At 42.3% G+C, this 20103-nt stretch overlaps 2 protein-coding genes across 5 annotated transcripts in view; one reads left to right on the top strand and one right to left on the bottom strand.

The window, feature by feature from the left end:
• Nucleotides 1-2044, bottom strand: part of SLC25A21 (solute carrier family 25 member 21) — a 257409-nt gene extending 255365 nt beyond the window's left edge. Inside the window, exon 1 of the mRNA XM_057428568.1 lies at nt 1838-2044. Within this exon, the coding sequence (XP_057284551.1) occupies nt 1838-1904 (67 nt within the window). The 5' untranslated portion in view covers nt 1905-2044. The remainder of the gene's footprint in view (nt 1-1837) is intronic.
• Nucleotides 1611-20103, top strand: part of MIPOL1 (mirror-image polydactyly 1) — a 189888-nt gene continuing 171395 nt past the window's right edge. For 2 of the 4 annotated variants that reach the window (XM_057428564.1, XM_057428560.1), the window contains exons 1-2: nt 1611-1862; nt 3426-3586. The gene's annotated coding sequence lies outside the window, so the exon portion shown is untranslated. Of the gene's footprint in view, nt 1863-3425; nt 3587-6261; nt 6352-20103 lie in introns of those variants that run through there. The other 2 variants (XM_057428561.1, XM_057428563.1) reach the window with 2 other exon arrangements.

Here is a 20103-nt window from a genome sequence, read left to right as displayed (position 1 = left end):
TCGAGTACAGTGTTAGTGTTGTTCAGACTTAAAGAACAATTCTCCCTGGTTTATTTCAAAACCAATAAGTAGGAATTTCAGTACAGATTTAAGGTTGGTTAGTGATGGAGCTGAGGAACCTGCCTGAAACAAGACTAAGCAAAAGGATGCAAGCATCTTCTAACAGTATGCCTCTGCACTAGAATCAACAGGCATCTCACATTATACCTTAAAAAAAGTGTTAGGTGCAGACCAGTTGTCTTCTTAAACTGAAAATTCTTTCACCTTAACATCTATGCCTATCAGATCATCAAATAGTTTTCATGCTGTCTTTTCCCTACACCACCAAACACACTTTTCTCAATTCTAACCCTTCTGTAAAACTTTGCCCTTTATCTAAATGACAGTTTTCTTTCTAGTGTGTTATCCAAACTGTCTGTCCTTCTAAGAACAAAGCCTGTAAACAGTCTACTGCCAGAGAATGGAAAGATACTAAGTCAGATCAATCTGAATCATCAAGGCACAGGCCCACTGCTATGGGCAGACAAATATGTCATCTTGCAAAACATCTGGCAGCAAAACAACTCATTATCCCTTCATGTATGAAAGGCCTTCAATGGGCTAGTACAGATTAAAGCCTCCCTTTCTCTCCTAAGGGAAGGAGGGGCTGGTACCAAGCAGAATCTAAAAAAGCTTTAGAATTTCCACAGCTGCAGGAACTAAACAGAGTCATATAATACACTGGAAGGGACAGGACAACACATCTCTGCTTCTGCTGTGAAATCTCTCTGTATCAAAACAGAATGCTGAAAACAAAGGACATGCAGTCATGAGCATGAAAGGGAAGCGCTCAAATATATGTTGCGGGCAGGAATGCATAAAAGTGGAATTAGCAGCAGGGGAATTAGAGGGAACAGAACACCAGCTCACACGCAGCATCACAGCCATGCAGGACACAGGAGAATTTTGCTTGCACGCATTACACTGAAGCATTACATAAGACACACCAACATCACTGTGCAGCTTTCCTCTCATGTAAAACACGGCAAACAGCATTTGGACCCCAAAAGATACTAAAGAACACTTAAGAACACATTGCATAGTTGAAATGCTCACAGGATTTACATATATACACTGGAAGAGCAGGATATTTTGTAAATGTTGCCTACACCGCAAGCTAACTTAAATGTTTCAGATAGAAGAAACAAACAAAAAATTAACTAGTAATACTTTCATTGCTAAACAGATGCATACCGTTTTGACACCTATAGTTCGAAGTACAAATAACGTGATGAATCAGTAACCTCGACATTCTTTAAAGTTTTAAAACACAGAAGCGCATTTCCACTGTAGCCCTGCGTGGGCTCCTCCACGACACACCAGCGAGGAGCCTAGAAGGGACGCGTCCGAAACGGGGAAGGCGCCAGGGGCGGCTGCGGCAGCTACGAGCCCGCTCCGAGTAAGGAAACTGGCACCCACCGAAGGGGACACCACTGGCTGTTACCGTTGGAGGGGGCCCCCCTTATCATCCGCGGGGCTGTACGATGTGTTTAACGGAGATACACCGCAGGCCCGGGAAGGGCTCCCTCACGCCCGCGGGGGGCCGAGCACCATCACACCAGCTACAGCCGCGTCGCACCCGCCCCCAGGACCCCCGGGCCACATCAGGGGTCCGCCCGCCTGCGCCTCTCGCTGGGGGAGGAGCTGCCACTGAACCAGGCCGTTCCACGCCACAGCTCCTGCGCCTGAGGAGAGCGTGGGGGGGCGGGCGGCGGCGGGGTCGTCTTCACCTCAGCTTGGCGGAGCGCCGGCGGGGGACGGGCAGACCCTCCCCGCCCAGGAGGAACGCACCACTTACCCGCCGAGCCTCCGGCGACGACTTGGTGAGAGGCCTCCTGCAGAAAGCTCCCGGGTTTCCGAGCCATCCCCGCTCGCTCGCTGATGCCGCAGCGAGAGGCAACCAGCGCCTGGAGAGCGGCTGCGGAGCTGGGGCCGGCTCCGTGCTGGGCGGGTGGGAGAAGAGCAGGGGGGTAGGCGGGAGCCGCGGTTATCTGCGGGGGAAGGGGGGGCCTCGGCAATGCCGGGCGGGGCGGGAAAGCGGGCCGGGCCCCCACGTGCGGTCGCGCAGCGGCCTTTAGCTGCCGGCGGTCACAGGGCGGCCCCGGGCTCGCAGCTTGCTGGCGATGACGGTGGGGATAGGGCTCTGGGATCCCTTCTAGCCGGGAAACCGGTAGCTTGCCTCTCTCGGGCAGAGCTGGGGAGGGAGGCAGGCTCTGGCGGCCCCTCGGTGAGCTGATGGGGGAAGGCCTGTCACCTCAGGTTTGTGCCGTGTACTTCTCGCTTTGGGGTTGGTGCCATACAGAGCACACTTGAAGTCCTACTCCCCACTGCTGCTGGGACCCAGCTAACACCTTCAGCTCCCCTGGTGCTCCTTTTCTGGGAAGGGTCGGTGGTACCACTTGACTCAGCGGCTCTCTTTCTGTTCTTTTAAAACCTTCAGGCTTTGGTTCCAACTCTTTGGTGTTCAAAGGGCATAGGTTATTTTGTCCTTTGGAGAGTGGCTGTTGCATGTGTTACGCAGATCTGTTGACCCATTTTAGTAAACGAAACAGCAGCGCCAGGGAATGGGCTTGAGTGCTGGCACAGTCAGTGTCATTGCTGACAGTCTCCAGCATTGCTTCCACCAAGGCCACACCGTACTTTTCCACAAGATGCCAGGGTTTAGCTGGGGACAGCATGGGCACATCCCCAGAGGCAGCAACATTGGAGGTGAAGACAGTTCAAGCCATATGAATGCAGAACACACAAGGACATTTATTGTCAGAGCCAGAGAATGGGCACAGATCCTTTGTGTTTACTAGTACAGACGGTCTTTCTGACTTACAGCCAGATTCAAAATGGCACTCAGGTTAATAAAGTACAGCTTAAGCACTTAATCAACAACTGAATACCTAAATGTTTATGTGGATTTGGAACCTGCAAAAGTTGGAAACAGATGCAGCATTGTATGTGGTCTTTTATTTTCCCTGCTCTATCACTCACCTTGTTGTACTAGTCAAACTCCTGGGTTTGCTGTCAAGACTTTTTCCTTATCTCCACTTCTTCTCTTGCCCCTAACTTTGAATAGCACTGTGGTTTCTTGTATTCTGCTCTGTTTCCCCCTTTTGCATGTAGCCCACAGCCTCTGGCACTGCTGACTTTTCTTGCCTCAAAGGAAGGCTTGTCCACTCTGAGCTCAACCTTTGCTTCTTTGCTAGCCATCAGGGGTACAAGCTCAATTACATTGTTTGGGGGAAAAAACAAAGCTATGGTTGATTTCAAGGGAATGTTTATTAGAGTTAAGAAGATGGATTTAAGGAAACGCCTCTTGAATAAGATGCTACGCTGTCTGTTTAACCTGTCACATGGATAATTTGGGATTAATTTTTTTTCTTTCTTGTCAATAGCTCTACAGTGTTCACACAGACAAGGATATTCGTTTTGAATCAGAAATCCTTCACAGTATCTTCAAAGCAATTCTGAATTCCGTGTGTGATCTTGAGCATCTTGAAGTGAAAATAGGGAGCTAGATTTACTGGCACCTCTTCAAATGAGCAGGAAAAGAAAAGTAGTTTTTACATCCTTATTTTTCAACTTCTTTCTGCTAAAAGAAGAGATAGACACTTGTTACCTTACAAGGGCATCAGTTTATGCTAAATACAAAGCATAAATTGTAACTAGGTGCATTTATGCATCCTGCAGCACAGCTACCAAAGGCAAATATTGGTACCTAGTTCTTTCTCTATTCCTTAAGAAGCATATTGTTAGACGTTTCATATGTCTGAACAGTGGATTTATGCGCCGTTTTCCATGTCTGAGATAGGTATTTAACTGCAGTCTGCTGTCTGGATACATTTTAGTTTAGTAAAATAGATGCTCATTTAAAACCTTTGTGGTAGTGACTTTAAGATAAAATCTTAGGCATGGTGAATCCTAGGCATACCAGAGGCATTTTGCTATAATCAGGATTTCATGAGTCTGTGTCCAGGAATATATGTAGCATAGCAGAGTCAAAGAGAGTATGTGCTGGTTTTCCTTGCTCTCCAGTTGTGAAAAAATACCTTTAAAGTACAAGAGAAATATGCATTTTATTTTTAATAATACTATGTTTTCCTCAAGGAAAAGAGTTGAGGAAGAAGTCCACTGGGAAGAAAGGCACATATTTAGTATAAAAGTGAAAATGGACATGCCTAAAGTTGATAGGAAAAAAATAAGTGTTCCAGCATTCTGGTGGATGGAGTTTGCATAACCAAAGAGATTAATTAGTAAATGAGAAAATATATGTAAATAAAAGGGGAAATATATTTTAGATTGGGATTAAAATGCCATTATTTATTTAATAGAGGCAGAAAGCAGTGCAGTTTGTTTGATAGTATTGTCAAAGACAGAGTTCTCAGATCACAGCTCCCTGGATTGGCTATATGGAAATACAAAGGTTATTGTTCAACTGAGGGAAAGAATCTGGAAATACATTAAGCAAAATCGTGAAAACCTATCAGAAACAAGAAGATTCAACTCATTTAACCATCCTCCTTATTCACTAGGAAAGAACTTTTTTTTTCTACCAGCAAAATCCCAGTGCTTTTCACATGAGGAACATTTTGAGCAGGAAAGATCCTTCAACAGGATCCTACAAGTGGGGTTTCTGTGCAAGGTTCTAAAACTGCAGTGTTTTCATCCCCCTCACAGACTTGCCTGGGAATCACTTCTCAGACCTTTCCAAAACATGTTTTCTTGTTTTGAGAGCAGATTGCAGGCACAGTAGTATTTGGAAGCCAAAACTTTGTAAAAGTATCTTTGGGAAATTATTTTCATGAAGTTTGGTGTCCCTGCCCATGGCAGGGGGGGTTGGAACTTGATGATCTTAAGGTCCTTTCCAACCCTAACTATTCTATGATTCTAAGTTGTAATACTGTTCCGGTATGTTGGTTTACGGAGTGTCTGCAAGTATTTTGTGACAGTTTAGCAACAGATGTTGCTAACTGAATAAAGGTTCCAATCTTGAAAGGAAATGTAGCTTTTAGTAACTTAGAACAAAGATTAGAGAAAACCACCTTTATTTCTGCTTCAGCAGAAATGTATGAGAACATAGGAAATATACAGGGAAGTGTTGATAAAGTGTTAAAAGACCAAGATCCAGTTGCAAAAAGGTATAACATTCAGTTATGTAATTTGCATGCATCAGCAAATAAACAGTAACTTGAATTCTTTGATCTGTGCAAGAACAGAGTGGGGATTGCTGTGGGAATACAGGGTAACTCCCTTAAATGAATAAATTTTAAATGTGCTGACCTTTAATTAATTAAAATCTCAACTTCAGTGTTTCATTAACATTTGCCTTAGCTCCCCTGGTTTGCCTCTTTTAGACTGCTGCTCAATAAATACAGCAGGATCATCAAGTCTCCAGTGTTCTGTATCATCAGAAAGCAGATGCTGGAACATCACTGCTTTTTTGTTCCAGAGATGCAGGTCTCTCCATGCATCTAGTGTTGAAGTGTGCTTGCTGCAGTAGTTCAACAGTAAAGAGAATTTGGAATTGATCAGAAGGTGCAGAAACTGGTTGGTCAGATCTGTTTCCTGGAGAAGGTGTCTTTGCAACAAAAGGGATGTAAAAAAAAAAAAAAAGAAAAAAAAAATTGTTCAGAGCACATAGAATTTACATAGATTTGTGTTAACACAATAGCAGAACACCTGGTCCTTAAAAAAGTAAACTCTGCTATTGTTAGGAGACTGTTGTCTCACAATATTGAAACCCTGAATCTATTCACCTCAACACAAGTAATTCTCCTGCTGGAAGTCTCTCTTTTTATGTGGCATACTTCCCTTACCCTCTCTCTGCTCCCCCGCGAAGGTCACTCTTCCCGGTGTGCAGGTTTCCTAAAGCACTTCTAGGCTTAGTACCATTTCCACATGGCCTCTTCCCAAACCACTGCATGTGCGCCACGACATATGCCTCCTTAACCGCCCCGGCAGGATTTGTGTCTCCCTTCGAGATTACTGTATCCCCGCGGGGGGAATGCCGTTCCGTGCCAGCCCCCGAAAAGGAAACGCCTTCTCCCCGTGCGGAGGAAGGGCGGCCGCGAACCAGCCGCGAGCTCCCGCACTCCCCGTTACCCGGTGCCGCCCTCACCGCCGCGGTTCGCCTCTCGCAGCCTCTCCCGCCCGCCGGGCGGCGCTACCCCACGCGCCACGCCTACCGTCCGCGCCACCCATGAGCAGAGCCTGCCGCCCCCCCTCGCGCCGCGGCAGCAGGGCCCGCCCGCTCTTGGGCTTTGTTGTGGAGGCGGTGGCGCAGGGCTGCCCGCGCGCCGGCAGCGGGGGAGGAGCGCGCAGGTAACGGGGTGGCGGGGCCTTTCCCGCGGTGGCCGCGGCTGCTCCGCGGCGCTCGAGTTTGAGTTTGCCCCGTCCCTTGCGGTGCGGTTTGGCGGCGGCGCTCGCAGGGATCGCTGTGCTCTCACCGTCTCCCCGCGGGCAAGAGGCCCTGACCGGTTGTCGCCGCCTGGGCCGGGCCGCCGCCGGGCTGTGGATCCACGTAGGGGCTGCCAGCCCCTTGGTTGCGTTACTGCTATAACCCCCTGCCCTGCGGCCGCCGGGCAACCCCAACTTGCCCGGCCTACGGGCCTCTGTGCAGTGGGAGAGGAGGGAAAGCACGTTTTCCAGGCGGGGATGCGCGTTTTGGAGTATCAGGGTCTGTCAGGTCAGCGGGGAGGGCAGGGGCGGACCGTCTGCCGCCTCCTCGGAGCGGGGACAGCGCTGGGAAGGTTGCCTGGAGAACCTGAGGTGAAACTGGTCCGAGCAGAACTCAGGACGTGGGTGCTGGGTCTTTAGTGTCAGGTGAGAACAAGCTCTGGAGGGTACTCGGAATAGTAGCAATACATTTAAAGAAAGAAAACATACAAAAATCTTGCCAAAATAAAGTTTGCAGTCTGTGCTTTTTTAGACATTTATGATTTTTTAAAAAAAGCTCTTTAGGAATTCCCAGTGAGTTGTGTATCTCAGTTCCTAGTTACTAAGTTCCATATTAGTCTGCTTTCGTAATGTGTGGAGGTCTTTTTTAATTTAGGAAAAAAAGGCTATGGCTTCTCTGTGCGAACAGTTGGAAGGGAAAACATTCAGTGTATGTACCCAGAGGCCCGTTTTATCTGAGGCAGCACACTTCCAGTGTCTGCCTGTGGAACAGCTACAGTTGGGTCTACTAGGGGGTCTCCTATTTCAGGGGCTTGAGGTGGTTGGAGCTGGGTGGTGGAGTTGGCTCACCCTGATTTTGGGAATTCAAAGTGGCCTGCAGTGGTATAGTGTCTTTTTTAATATTTCAGTGAGTTCTAACTACTTTTAGAGCAGCCTCAAATTGCAGTGCTTTAGTCATGGGAGAAAAATGAGTTAACCACAGCAATGTGCTTCTGGCCCAGCAGATCTCAAGAGCTGCAAATTCTGGGGGTTGTGGCACTTGCAGGTCCTAGAGAAATGCAGTGATGTCCTGAGCTTGTTCTTGTGCCTGCCCTTGAGCATCTGTTCTTGGCCAGTTTTGCTCTGGGAATATACAACTTTGGTTCAACATGAAACCACCTGTTTGGATTATTTACTTATTTAAGTTAGTGCCATCATATATTTAAATATCTTGTGGGGATAACGAGTTAAAACTAAGTCATAACAGTTAAACATTCTGTGTTATGTGGTAGCTCTGGTTTTATTTTTAAGTAGGCAAACTGTAGTCGTTCATGACAAGGTCTTTCAGATGTATGAGGTGTGTGAGACTGAGCTGCCTACAGTAGTGAGGCACCATCAGCATGATGGCTACAAGCTCTTCTGCCCATTAGCGATTCAGGGATCAGCGCTGATTTCAGGCTCTTAAAAGTGATGAGATTGTCTTGCCGCTCCAGCTAAGGAGAAGTTACTCCAGTTCTGGTTGCAGTAAGGAAAGTGAACGGAGCGACTGGAAGGTAAAATTATGTGCAGGGTTTGAGAAAGTAGGGACAGCTGATGGTGCAAGTGTTGGGGAAGGAGGAGGAGTTTGAAACTATGCAGTCACTGCTGCATCTGATCACTGATGGGAGTGACACCATTATGAGGGAGATTATAGCACTCTTAGGACTTGGTATATCTGCCTGTTGAGAGGACATATGGTAGCAGAATATCTGTTTTTCCCTCCTGGCCATTTCTTCACTAGTCTTAGAGGTTTTGTGTATTTTCCTTCTAAATACTCCAACTGGTGACTCTCAGGTCAAACTAGTAGATCTTGTAGTCAGGAAGATTATATACTGTCTTAGATTTAGTAAATGATACCTTATTGTTGACATTTGTATATACCCTTTTTTGGAGCTATTACAAATTTTCATATAGTGATACAGCAAGTTCTTTAGAGCCTGATTGCTATTACAGTTTGTAATTGTCAGGCTTCCTGTTTCTCTTGCAGTAAGACATACCCAAGTGCATTGTGTAACTGTCAGAAATAGGAGTACAGTGCTGATGCCTCATGCCCACATCTAGATTTTTTTGTGGTTTGTGGTGGTTTTAGTTTTTGAGGGTGCCTAGGTTAATAAAAACATAAGGAAGTTTTCAGAGCTTGCAAGAAGGATTTGGGGGAGGAGAGAAAATATGGGTTTATTAATTCTGTGTGGAAGGAGTCATTAAATTATTCACTAGAATTGAAAGCAAGAAGTTACACCTGAGCTGAGGGTGAAGGGGGAGAGAGTCCTGCCTATTCATCACAGTGTAAAATCAGTCATGAGAACCTGAGGCGTATCCTAGGGGATTTTTTTTGCTACCTAATCTTTGTTTTGAGACTTAAAAAACAACAGAACTTTTAAAACAACCAACCAAACCTTCTGGGCTGAAGTCTGTTAACAGATTTAACTACAGGGTAATGTTGCAACTTGCAGATATTCCTGAAAGTACAGTTGCTGGCTATTGCCTTTTCCTTTTAAAGGAAAATGGTTTTGAGGGGGTAATAGAAACAGTATCAAACCTTTATTTGCAGAACAAATACAGCTATGGGAAGAACTGCTGTGTATACTAATTTGTTAAGATGAATTCTGCTGCTTTGAGCCATTAGGTTTTTTTAAGTGATAATAGGATGGTCAGCCTGCTCCCTGCTAGCCTCATGATGCAGAAACTGTAACAGCAACAGCAGGCTTCTGTTTTCTGTTTTATGGTGGTTCTTGATGTGGCCTTTCCTCTTTTAAGGACAGGTTAAAATGCAAACTGGCAGTTTCTACAGAGTGATGGCTTTTGTTATATTAAAGAATTTGAAATTAGTTTTGTGTATTGGGTTTGTGTGGCAAAGTTTTAGTAGCTGGAAGGCTGCTGGGGTGGCTTCTGTGAGAACCTGATAGAAGCCTCCCCTTTATCTGATAGAATCAATGTCAGCTCCATGACAGACCCTCTGCTGGCCAAGGCTGACCCCATCAACAAAAATAGTAGTGCCTCAGTGATAATGTATTTAAGAAAGGGAAAATAAAACTAATGCACAACAACCTACAGCTGGAGAGAGGAGTGAGACTATGTGAGAGAGCCAACTCTGCAGACACCAAGGTCAGTGAAGAAGGAAGGAAAGAAGATGCACCAGACCAGAAATTCCCCCACAGCCTGTGGTGAAGACCAGAGTGTGTCCCCTTGCAGCCCATGGTGATCCATGCTAGAGCAGATATCTGCCTGCAGCCCATGGAGGACCCCACATCAGAGCAGGTGAATGACCAAAGGAGGCTGTGACCCTGTGGAAAGCCCATGCTGGAGCCGGCTCCTGTCAGGACCTGTGGCCCTGTGGAGAGAGGAGCCCACACTGGAGCAGGTTTGCTGGCAGGGCTTGTGACCCCACAGGGACCCACACTGGAGCAGTCTCTTCCTGAAGGACTGCACCCATGGCAGGGACCCACAGTGCAGCAGTTCATGAAGAACTGCAGCACATGGGAAGGATACATGTTGGAGAAGTTTGTGGAGGACTGTCTCCTGTGGGAGGGACCCCATGCCAGAGCAAGGGAAGAGCATGAGGCATCCTCCCCTGAGGAGGAAGGAGCAGCAGAGACAATGTGTGATGAGCTGACCCCAGCTTCCGTTCCCTGTGCTCCACCCCTGGAGGGCAGGAGGTAGAGAAAATCATGAGTACAGTTAAGCCCAGGAAGAATGGAGGGGTGGGGGGAAAAGTGTTTTTTAAGTTTTGGTTTTATTTCTCATTACCCTTCTCCGATTTGATTGGTAGTAAATAAAACTAATTTCCCCCAGTTGATGATGTTTTGCTCATGACAGTAGTTGCTGAGTGATCTCTCCCTGTCCTTATCTGAACCCTTGCACCTTTTGTTATATTTTTTCCCCTGTACAGTTGAGGAGGGGAGTTGATAGAGCAGCATTGGGCACCTGGCATCCAGTCAGGATCAGTCCACCACAACATGAAATATTGCTTGGATTGTTTTTTTGTTTTCATAGTATCAGTGAATCAGATTATAACTTTTTGCAGTGTTTGTGGGTGTTAGTTACAAATCTCTCAAATGGAATTTCTTGAGTCTTTCTGTATGAAGTGTGAAACAGGCGTTGCTCATCTGTCTTGCATACCAGCAACAGAGGCATGACCTCTTAAACTGAATGCCATTGTAATGCAGTATGTGTGGTTTAGGGGTTTCCTTTGTATGTTATTGAACATCTACATGTAAAAATGGCTTGTTGTATTATTCACTGTGCACCATTACACTTGTCCGAGCCTTGTCAAAGGTGATGTCAGATTTCATGCTTTTGAGAGGAATTAAAGCTCAGGGCTTCAGTTAATTGCTTTGAAAGCAGATTTTGTTTTGAAAGCTAGAATTGTAGAACCTGTGACCTGTGGTCAACTTTATGTTAGCTACCAGAATATGTGTAAAGCTTGTTTTCTTTTTCCAGGAGTTTTTTGGATGAGGTATCTGTTGGGAGGCTAATTGTACCTGTGCTGTGAGTTTGCTGTGATATACACATGCCAAATGACTTGCAGGGATGCTTCTGTGGATTATGGAGTAGAGAAGGCTATGGATAGCTGAGTAGGGTCCATGAGTGACTCTAAGGGCTGTTTTCCATTATTGTTGCTGAAGTGGAGGACTGTCTCCTCTGGGTTATTCTGGAAAATTGTGTTGAAAAAGGTGTGCAAGTCTGTTGGCCGCTGTATGTGTAGCTAAAATTATCATCAATAGGTTGCTCTCAGTTTTAGTAGGGAATGAAATATACAAGACTGATTCATAGCGTCTTTTCTTTATAAGAAAGAAGACGAGACAGCATCTAGGGTATCATTTTGCTCAGTATCACTTGCTAGAGTAGCAAACGAAGGAACTGATCCAACTTCCATTTAAGTGAACAGCAGAACTTCCATCGGTCACAGCAGCATGGGATTTTGCTGCGGGTTTAGAAGAAACAATTAGTAATGAGTTCAGCTTCTGGAGGGCATTAATTTTTTGCACCATAAAATCCATAGTAAATTGAGTTAAGGAGATCCACATGCTGGTAGGCAAATGTTATCCTTTCTGTCCTTTTATGTAAATCTGTTGAAGACAGAATTTGATCTTTAAGTTATATGTTCATTTAAATAGTAATGTTCCAGCTAGCTATGCACTAATTTAAATGTTAAGTGTGAAATGAATTAGAAAAATCTAATCTGCTTCAGTAACATAGTATTAGGACAAAGAAGGATTAAAATGCTTCATTAGTGATTAGCTCTTTGGAGGGAGGGAGTAGCAGTTCCCATCAGGATTTGTGGAATGAGAGCAAGGTTGTGTCTGAATCAGAACTGTTCTGAAAGTACTGTATGATGCTTTGCTGTGAGAGAATTTAACATGGAATCAAAGATTGCTGTACTTGAAGCAAACAGACTGATATTTTTAATGGTGTTTTTGAAATGTAGAGATCTAGTAATTTAGGTTGTACTTGAGCTTATAAATGAAAATATCCGCTTGTAAAGAGAGTACTTAGTGCTGAAGAATTGCTTCCTGATTGTGTCTGTATATGTATAACACTTGGTGGGACCAGAACTAGAAATGGTCATTAGTTGCCAATTTAACAAATGAACGGTATTAAGCTTAGATTGGCATGGGGAAAGATAATAGGGCTTTCTAAGGCATGGCAGTTGATATGAAAAGTATTAAAATATTTCCTTTTTGCTGAGCATTTACACAATTAAAAATATTATTGTTCAGATTTCAGTTTTTAATGCACAAAATTAAATCTGTGAAAGTCTTTGTATTGGGAACATTGGGTTTGTATTGGGAACATTTGATTTTTTTTAGATGTCCTTGGGTTGTTTCCTTAGGGAGTAATCAGCTCTGCTTTAGCTTTCTTTCATTACACTGTTTTCAAATGTATGTATTTAACTTGCTCTCTTTGGTAATACTAATGTATCAAAAGGTAAGGAAGGAGAACCATTCTTAGTGTTTACGTATTACATCTGAGAGTACAAACTGATATTTTATTTCCTATGTATTTGTTGAGTTTTTTTCCTGTGTATTATAGGTTTAACTTAATTTTACAAGTTTAACAGACTGCCAAAAAAGACAAGTCTAGTTACACAGAAAAATGGTAATTTGGCTTGCAGCCAAGTATAGTTAGAAAACTGAGAATACTAAGTGAGCATAATTAGAAAATTATTCTAAGACATTCCAGTGGCCATTGTTATTGAAAGAAATTATGCAAAAATAACTGGTTTCTGTTTTTAAGCAGGCGTTTCTCTCAATGGTATGATACATAATCATATATTTCTGTAAAACAACTGTTTCAGAGAGATTGGATGGTAGAATCCAGAAGAAGATAGATCTCTAATGCAGTGACTTGTCTGAATATTAGCATTTATGCTTCTTGTAGTTGCCTAAATAATACCCACCCTCTAATAAAATTATTAGTATTTATACAATAAAGTTGTTGGTGTCAGTGTAATAGCTTAAAGCTATTAGTATTACTTTTAGAAAGGCACACTTTGGTTTTCTGAAACGCAGTTCTTAATTTCAAGTTTCTTTGATTTACATTTGGACTTGCTTTAAGATTCTGGTTCTCAGTGTGTTGTACTTGTGGTTCACATTCAAGTACATAAAATTCCAGGTTTTATAGGATTTTGAAACAGGTGCTCTGCAGGTGAGAATATATTAGCTTGGTTATGTAAATTTTTAGATACAAGCATGAGAAACAAAACAGTGTTCTTCATATTTTTTTTTTAATAGTGCATTTGTATATGTGCACATGTACAGGCAGTTTTTCCATTTTCTTTTGTGGTAGAATATTAGGTAGTGGTTTTCTTTGTCTGAAGTTTGACATCAGCACCGTATGACCAGTTTGTTCCTTGGTGCCTTCCAAGGAAAAGAAAAAAAAAAACAAACAAAACTGTGGAACATCCACCAGAATTTTAAGACTTGTTGAATGTTTTGTAGCTCCTCTTGTAGAACTACAAAAATGTATTTAAGTTTTTAATTTCCTTATTACAAATATTAATAAGTGATACAGCTGGTATCATAGACATTCATAGTTGCTCAGTGTAATCGAAGCAGGACAATCAAATACTCAGATACCAATGTAAATCTGTTTTTACAGATGCTAGTTGAGTTTTTCCCCTTTTTCCTTCTCCCACCCCCCAAGCCTCCTCCCTCCAACCCCCCGCTAATTTTCAGGATACCATAAGCTTGCTGGCAGTGTAAACAGTTTAAGATAGAATTAAAAAAAAAAAAAGAAAATAGTCTTGAAGTAGTTAAATATCTCAGTTCTCATGATCTGTATCTGAAGAAAAACAAACAGTATTTAATTAAGTCTTTATTCTTGGATCTGTTTGTAATGGTATTTATTTTCATTAGACCACAGGAATCTTGAAGTTAAACTTTTCTCTTTGCACCTGACTGTGTATGATGAAAAAGGATGTAGTTCCACACCTATATCCTTCTCCAGTGTAGCCTGCATTGATGTCATTGTTCCTTAAAGAGACATCAGCAACCCCATAGTTCCGCTCAGTTACGTTTTAAAATGCATTTTGATTAATATCTTAACTTAACAAGTGAAAAGGCACCCTCAAGGTTTTAATTTTGCTTTTTCTTCATATTAAAAGAAAAAAGCAATATTCAGTTCTCATTCTGCGTGTTACACAGCTTCATCATAGGAGATTTTGTCCATTAGTCTCTTCAACTACTATTTTAGGGTATAAGCTAAAGTGGGAAAACCGAGCCCTAGGAGGAACTGCATGAATTCTGTGGTGTCCTTGTTCAGCATTTCTCCCTGACATATAAGATATTCTATGGTGCCTGGGCTTTATTACCTCTTGCTCCCTTCCTGCCTTCTTGCTGTGACCTTCTTACTAGTTGTTTCCAGGTGTGGCTTAATTGTAAAATAATTATCATTATCTTATCTATAGGTACAGTGTGAGGGGGTGTAGGTATTTCTGTCATTCCTTTACCCTCAACACATAGTTCTTTTGCATCTTACAGTACTGAGCCCCCCTTAGCTGCCTTCAACGTAGGGTTGAGTGTGGGCCAGGGTGTTTAAAGAAAACAGGTGGGGAGGAGGATTTATAGAGTTCACTGTCCATTTCCTACACTGCCCTTTTTTTCCTTGCACCAGGTCATAAGTTAGCTGTTGATCTTGCTTCACATGCCTTGGAGAACAGAATTGGTGTGACTGGTCAGCCATTTGTTGGCCTTTGCTAACTAGTGATTGCTGTTTGGGCAGGTTCTATCTGATTTCTCAGCTGTTGCTCCATGAAACGGAGCTCTTGCTCTGTTGTTTGCCGTGGTAAGCTTGTTCAAAAGGAGCTCAGGTAACTACCTGAACTGCTGCTTTCTGTTCTGGGCTCAGCAGGCTTGGCTGATGGGCACAGAGGGTCTTGGGAAGGAAAAGGTACTGCTGTTTTTCACTACTGAACATGAACTGAAGGCAGAGTGGGCTTAGTAAAACAAGGATTAAGTGGCTCAATTTGAAAAATCCTGCATATGACTGACAACAGCAACCAAATTGGCCTTTAGACATACTGTATATGCTACATATATTTGTACTGCATGAGCTACGGTTGGACAGTGCAGAAATACCCTTGACGAAAATTGATGTCGGTCTTCTACCGAAATGTTTTTTTCTTCTGTATGTTTGAGGAATCCCCCTCCCTTGTTTTTTTAAGGAAAAGACCACCTCTGATGCCTTAAATTATGCAGATATTATGCAAAGTAATTTTCAGTAATTTTTCTGACTTATCTGTGTTTGCTTATTTGCTTGATTTAAGAAAGAACAATAAAGGTTTACGTTGGGAGTATATAATCATGTTGCTTCTTGTAGAAAAATAGTGATTCTTTAGAACAATTTTTGAGGTGCATTTTACAAGTATTAAAGGGTAATAAAGATTTCTTATACATACAGCTGTTTCCATCTGACATGTTGTGTGAATGCGGGTGTTTAGTTGACTGTTTTCTTCTGAAACAGTAGTGTGTTTTCTTCTGAAACAGTAGTGTTTTCTTAATATCCTGATCTCATTCACAGAGATGTGAAATAGCTGTTGAGATTTTAGCTTTTGCCGCACCAGTTCTTCCCGTGGCCGTGCAGGATCACGAGCCAGTAGATGGAGCCCTGTGCCAACAGCCAGCCTTTAACAGGCTGGTGAAAGTCCAGTAGCATCTCCATCCCGAGAGCCGGGCACCAGGTGCTTCTTGAGCAGAGATCTGCAATGTTATATGTAATAAATGAACATAGCTTTAAAGATAAATGTCTAGTATTAGCTGTGCAAGTCAAGGCAGTGACCGTGTTCTGAGATGCCTAGGGACAGTTTTGCAGTGTTTACGAGAGCAGGTGATCAAGTGAAATACCCTGAGCTGTTCTCCAAGTATGAGTGCTCACCTGGGACACCACAGGTTTTCCTTTTTTAGTTAATTTCCAAGTCAACTGCTTGTCGTTAGGCAAGTCTTGGTTGAAAGCATTGAAAATGGGGCCTGTGGGAAAAGAAAGTTTCTTAAGAAACAATGCAGAAGAATTTACTTTCAAAATTTAAATTTTAGGATTTTGTTTTGTGTTTTTGTCTCTCTCTAAGGCTAACTCCTGATCCTTTTTAAACTATAGTTTGGGTATCGAAATTTGTTGAATAGCGCAGTTCACAAATTTGAAATCAGCTGTAGCTAATCTTGCCTATTCCCTGTCTTGCATAGTGTGTGTCCACACCCTCAGCCTGGTGCTGTGTTACACAGTTCAAATAACTGATACAGTTGACTTGGTTTGTTATGTCTCTGTTGGGCTGCTCGTAAAACTGTGAAGATTCTGCAAGTTCCAGACAGCTTCCTTTAGAAGTAAGTTTACCTGATGCAGTTTTGTATGTAGACATATTACTCTAGTATAAGAACAGTTCCTAAATAGCAAGGTGCTAATTTATTTGAAAATGTGAGATACAGTTTTTAATTTTAAGGGGAGAAAGGAGGCTAATGTTTAGAGATAATAAAAGGTAGCAAGTTTTTATGCTTGTTGGGGGTGGAGGGGGTGTTGTGTTTGTGCCAATAGTATGGACCTGAAAAATCTGACAGATTAGGATTATTCTGTGATTGTAACAGGTGCACAGTTTGTGTAACATTTACCCTGCATTTATTATTCAAAATTCTGGATGACTTAATGTTTACGTTTGAAAACAATGGGAAGGGTGTGGGTCCCTGGTGTTCTTGCTCTAACATTTCTTTGCAGTAACACTCCTATACAGTACCTTATATCCCAAAAGAAAAATGAAGTAATTGTCAAAGGCTGCAGATTTTTCTGATGAATACTGAGCTAAATTGCAGTCTTAAATGAGCTTTGGAAATGTGTTTCTGCCTGCTGTTTATTATGCATGTGAAACCAGCATTCAGATGGTAGGGAATTGGGTTAAAAGATTGTGAAAGTATTTGTCAAAAATAAATGAATTGAGTTAGAGTTCTGGTGGAATGATATAATTTGTTTTGCTTTGTGTGTTTTAATGGTTAGTAGTCACTTCTGCTTATGGTTTACAAAAATGAAATTACGGGTTTTCTTTAACACAGCACATAGCAAACTGTAATACAGCAGTTCAGTCATTCAAACCCAAGTATTTGTTGCACTTTCGAAAGCGAGCTCTAGGAGCTATTCCAGTTTGTTACTGTTTCAGTACATTTATAAAAACAAAAACAAACCACAACTATTAATATCCTTGCACTTTGGAGGGAGAAAAGGAAGAGTCGTGTAGTGGGTTGACCTTGCCCAGGAGCTAAGTGCCTGCACAGCTGCTCATTCACCACCACCCACAGCAGGATGTGGGGAGAGAAGGTTGAATGGAAGTGAGAAAACTCATGGTTCAAGAGAAAGATTAATAAGCAAAGGCAAAAAAAAAACAAACCCCAAACCCCACAACACAAACCAACAAAAACAACCAAAAAACATCAACAACCAAAAAAACCCCAGACGAACCCAAAAACAGAAAAAAAAAAACCAAAACCTAAAAACAAACAGGCAAATAGAATCACAGAACACCTCCCACCCTCAAGCATATCAATGCCTAGCTGATCTCTAAGCAATAGCTGCTTCTGAAGACAAATCACATGCCTCCTTCTTGTTTTACCTCAGTTCCTATTGGTAAGCATAAAGTTACATGGTATGGAATAACCCTTTGGCCAGTGTGCATCAGCTCTACCCCCTCCCAACTTCTTGTCCACCCTGAGGCTATCCTCTGAAGTGACGAAGTTGTGGGAAGCAAAAGCCTTGGTGCTATGCAAGTACTGTTAGCAATAATCAAAGCATGGATGTATTATCACCACTGTTTTAGGCAAACCCCTAAAACACAGTACCATGTAGGCTGTTATGAAGGAAGTTAACTATATCCAACCAGGCCTAGTACAAGTTGTAACATTTTTCAATGGTAAAATACTCTGGAATGTGCTATGAAAAGCATGCTGTGAATTTATCAAAGCATGTATTGATGTTAGAAGCTTAGCTGTGTGTACATCTTAAATTTTTGAGGAGCATATAAATTTATATAAATATCATCTGTTACAGTGTCAATTTTTAATTTTTATTTTAGTAAATTGGAAGAAATTTGGCTTCTATGCAGCAGTTGGTCACTACAGTGACTTTTGACATGCAAATGAAGTTTCAGCATGTGGGTTTGGCATTAAAATGTATCTTAAGCCATCCTTGGTTTGTTTGAGAATGAACATACCTCTTTATTTTGAGGCATTGTTAGAGTAGTAATGTTTTTGTGTTCTTTGAAACAGTGATATTAGCACAGAAAGGAAGCTGTAGAGGAATATAAATATTTGATGTGTATATAAAAATAGATTTTTTTGCCCTTCAGGGGAATGGTTACAAAGTTTTAGCTCATGTTCTTAAAGGAAGATCGTATTTGGAGAGGAGGAAGCTTTTTCAGGAAAAGTTTGGCGGTAACGCTTTCTGCTACAGGGTAGAGCTGAAAAGACAAAATGTCCAGAAAATGACATTCCAATGAATGTTTGCCCTTAGAAGAAAAAGAGGAGCTTAATAATCTTGTATGAAGCATGAAATAACTGGTAGAATCAACAGGGTGGGTTTACTGGTCATTAAAAAGTTGGGGTTAAGAAACCAAGCCTTCATTAAACTTGGCCTTAAAATGTTTTTAAAAAACAAAACTCAGAAGCAGCAATCCTTGCACCTGCTAGTGCATAGAGAGCATCATGAAAAGATGACTGATAACAGATGTTTTTCTGTGCTTGATGCATCAGTTGAATTTGGCAGTTGCCGTGGAGAAAGTGGAGACCACCTCTGTGCATGCTCAGCATTCCTTGTGTATCAGCACCTGATTCTTTTGAGAGATTTTATGTAGTGCCTGAAGCATTTAGCAGGGAAGCACAATACAGGCTGAATAGCAGAGGTTGCAGTGAGGTCTGATGTTTTGACCCAGGGAAGATGATAGAAGTGTGGAGCTAGGAATTTTGAAAAGCTTTGAGAAGAATCAGAGCTTCTAGACTCTGGTTCCATTTCTCTTAATCCAAAAAATCTCAGGTGGTAACTGAAACAAATTTGTTTATAGTATTGATCAGCTATAACTGACTGAAAAAGGTCTGTTGTCTTCTGAGGTCTGTGTGGTTTCTGACTGCAAATGGAGAGGAGATGGGACACCTAGACAACTTCAGTCTTGCAAACACTATTTTGACTGAGGTCCTTGAACTTTTTATAGCTTAAATTTGCATCTTAGCAGCAGGACTGGGCACAGCTTTAGTATTCTGAGTTTAACATTCATTCAGACACATAAACTCACTAGCTCTAATGCAGTGCATCTTTCAGAATGCTAATTCTCTGTTCTGGCAGTACATGCTTGCAATCTGGTCCATGCCTAGATACAGGTTTCCTGCTGGGCTAATTACTAGTAGTGGTGGTACTCTTGTAAAGCAGTATGGGAAATTAGCAAGGCAAATTGGTCTAATACTGACATTTATGAGCTAAACAATATGGACTGTTCTGTTTTTAGAAATGTGTGGTATGAAATTTTACTTGAACATAAATTAACCAGCTAAGGGGGAAGTTCACCCAGTAGCTAAAATATCTTAAATGGTGTGCATCTGTGACACATAGCCTTTCAAAGATTTGGATTACTGTGGTGATGGTTTGATTTTCATTCCGTTTTAGAAGCAGATTGTACAAGCCGGGCAGTTGTGCTGGCTTCCCTGTTCAGGTTTGTAAATGCAGTGTGGTTCAAACTGATGTTATTGCTCTTTATCCACCTATGAGCAGTTTTGCCTGCTCCCTGTATCTAAGGCACACATTCCAGGTGAATGTCACTAAATCCCTTTTTCTTTATTTTTTGTTTGTAGGCCAGATTTGAGTCATCATCTCCAGGAGATGGTAAAGCACCTCAGTAATTCCCAGAGGAACTGTTTACAGTCTGATAAAGAAGAGATATTCCCCTTTGAGCCTAGACCTTTACAAGGGTTTTGATGCTTGTATGTTTTTTTAAAATAGCACAAATTGCCTTCCAGAATATTTTATCATATTTTGCATTGTTTATACAAGTGTGTGTATGTGTGCATATATATTTAGATTAGATGTGAGAGAGAAGTTCTTCACTGTGAGAATGGTGAATTACTGTAACAGGCTGCCCATCCCTGGCAGTGTTCAAGGCCAGGCTGGATGGTGCTTGGAGCAAGCTGGTCTAGTGGA

The sequence above is a fragment of the Pezoporus wallicus genome, unplaced genomic scaffold, assembly GCF_028554395.1.
Source record: "Pezoporus wallicus isolate ANWC-B61680 ecotype Strahan unplaced genomic scaffold, APGP_CSIRO_Pwel_v1 contig_3486, whole genome shotgun sequence".
In the NCBI taxonomy this organism is placed as follows: domain Eukaryota; kingdom Metazoa; phylum Chordata; class Aves; order Psittaciformes; family Psittacidae; genus Pezoporus; species Pezoporus wallicus.
The sequence above is the reverse complement of the archived record's forward strand: the minus strand, read 5'-3'. Positions and strand labels throughout refer to the sequence as shown.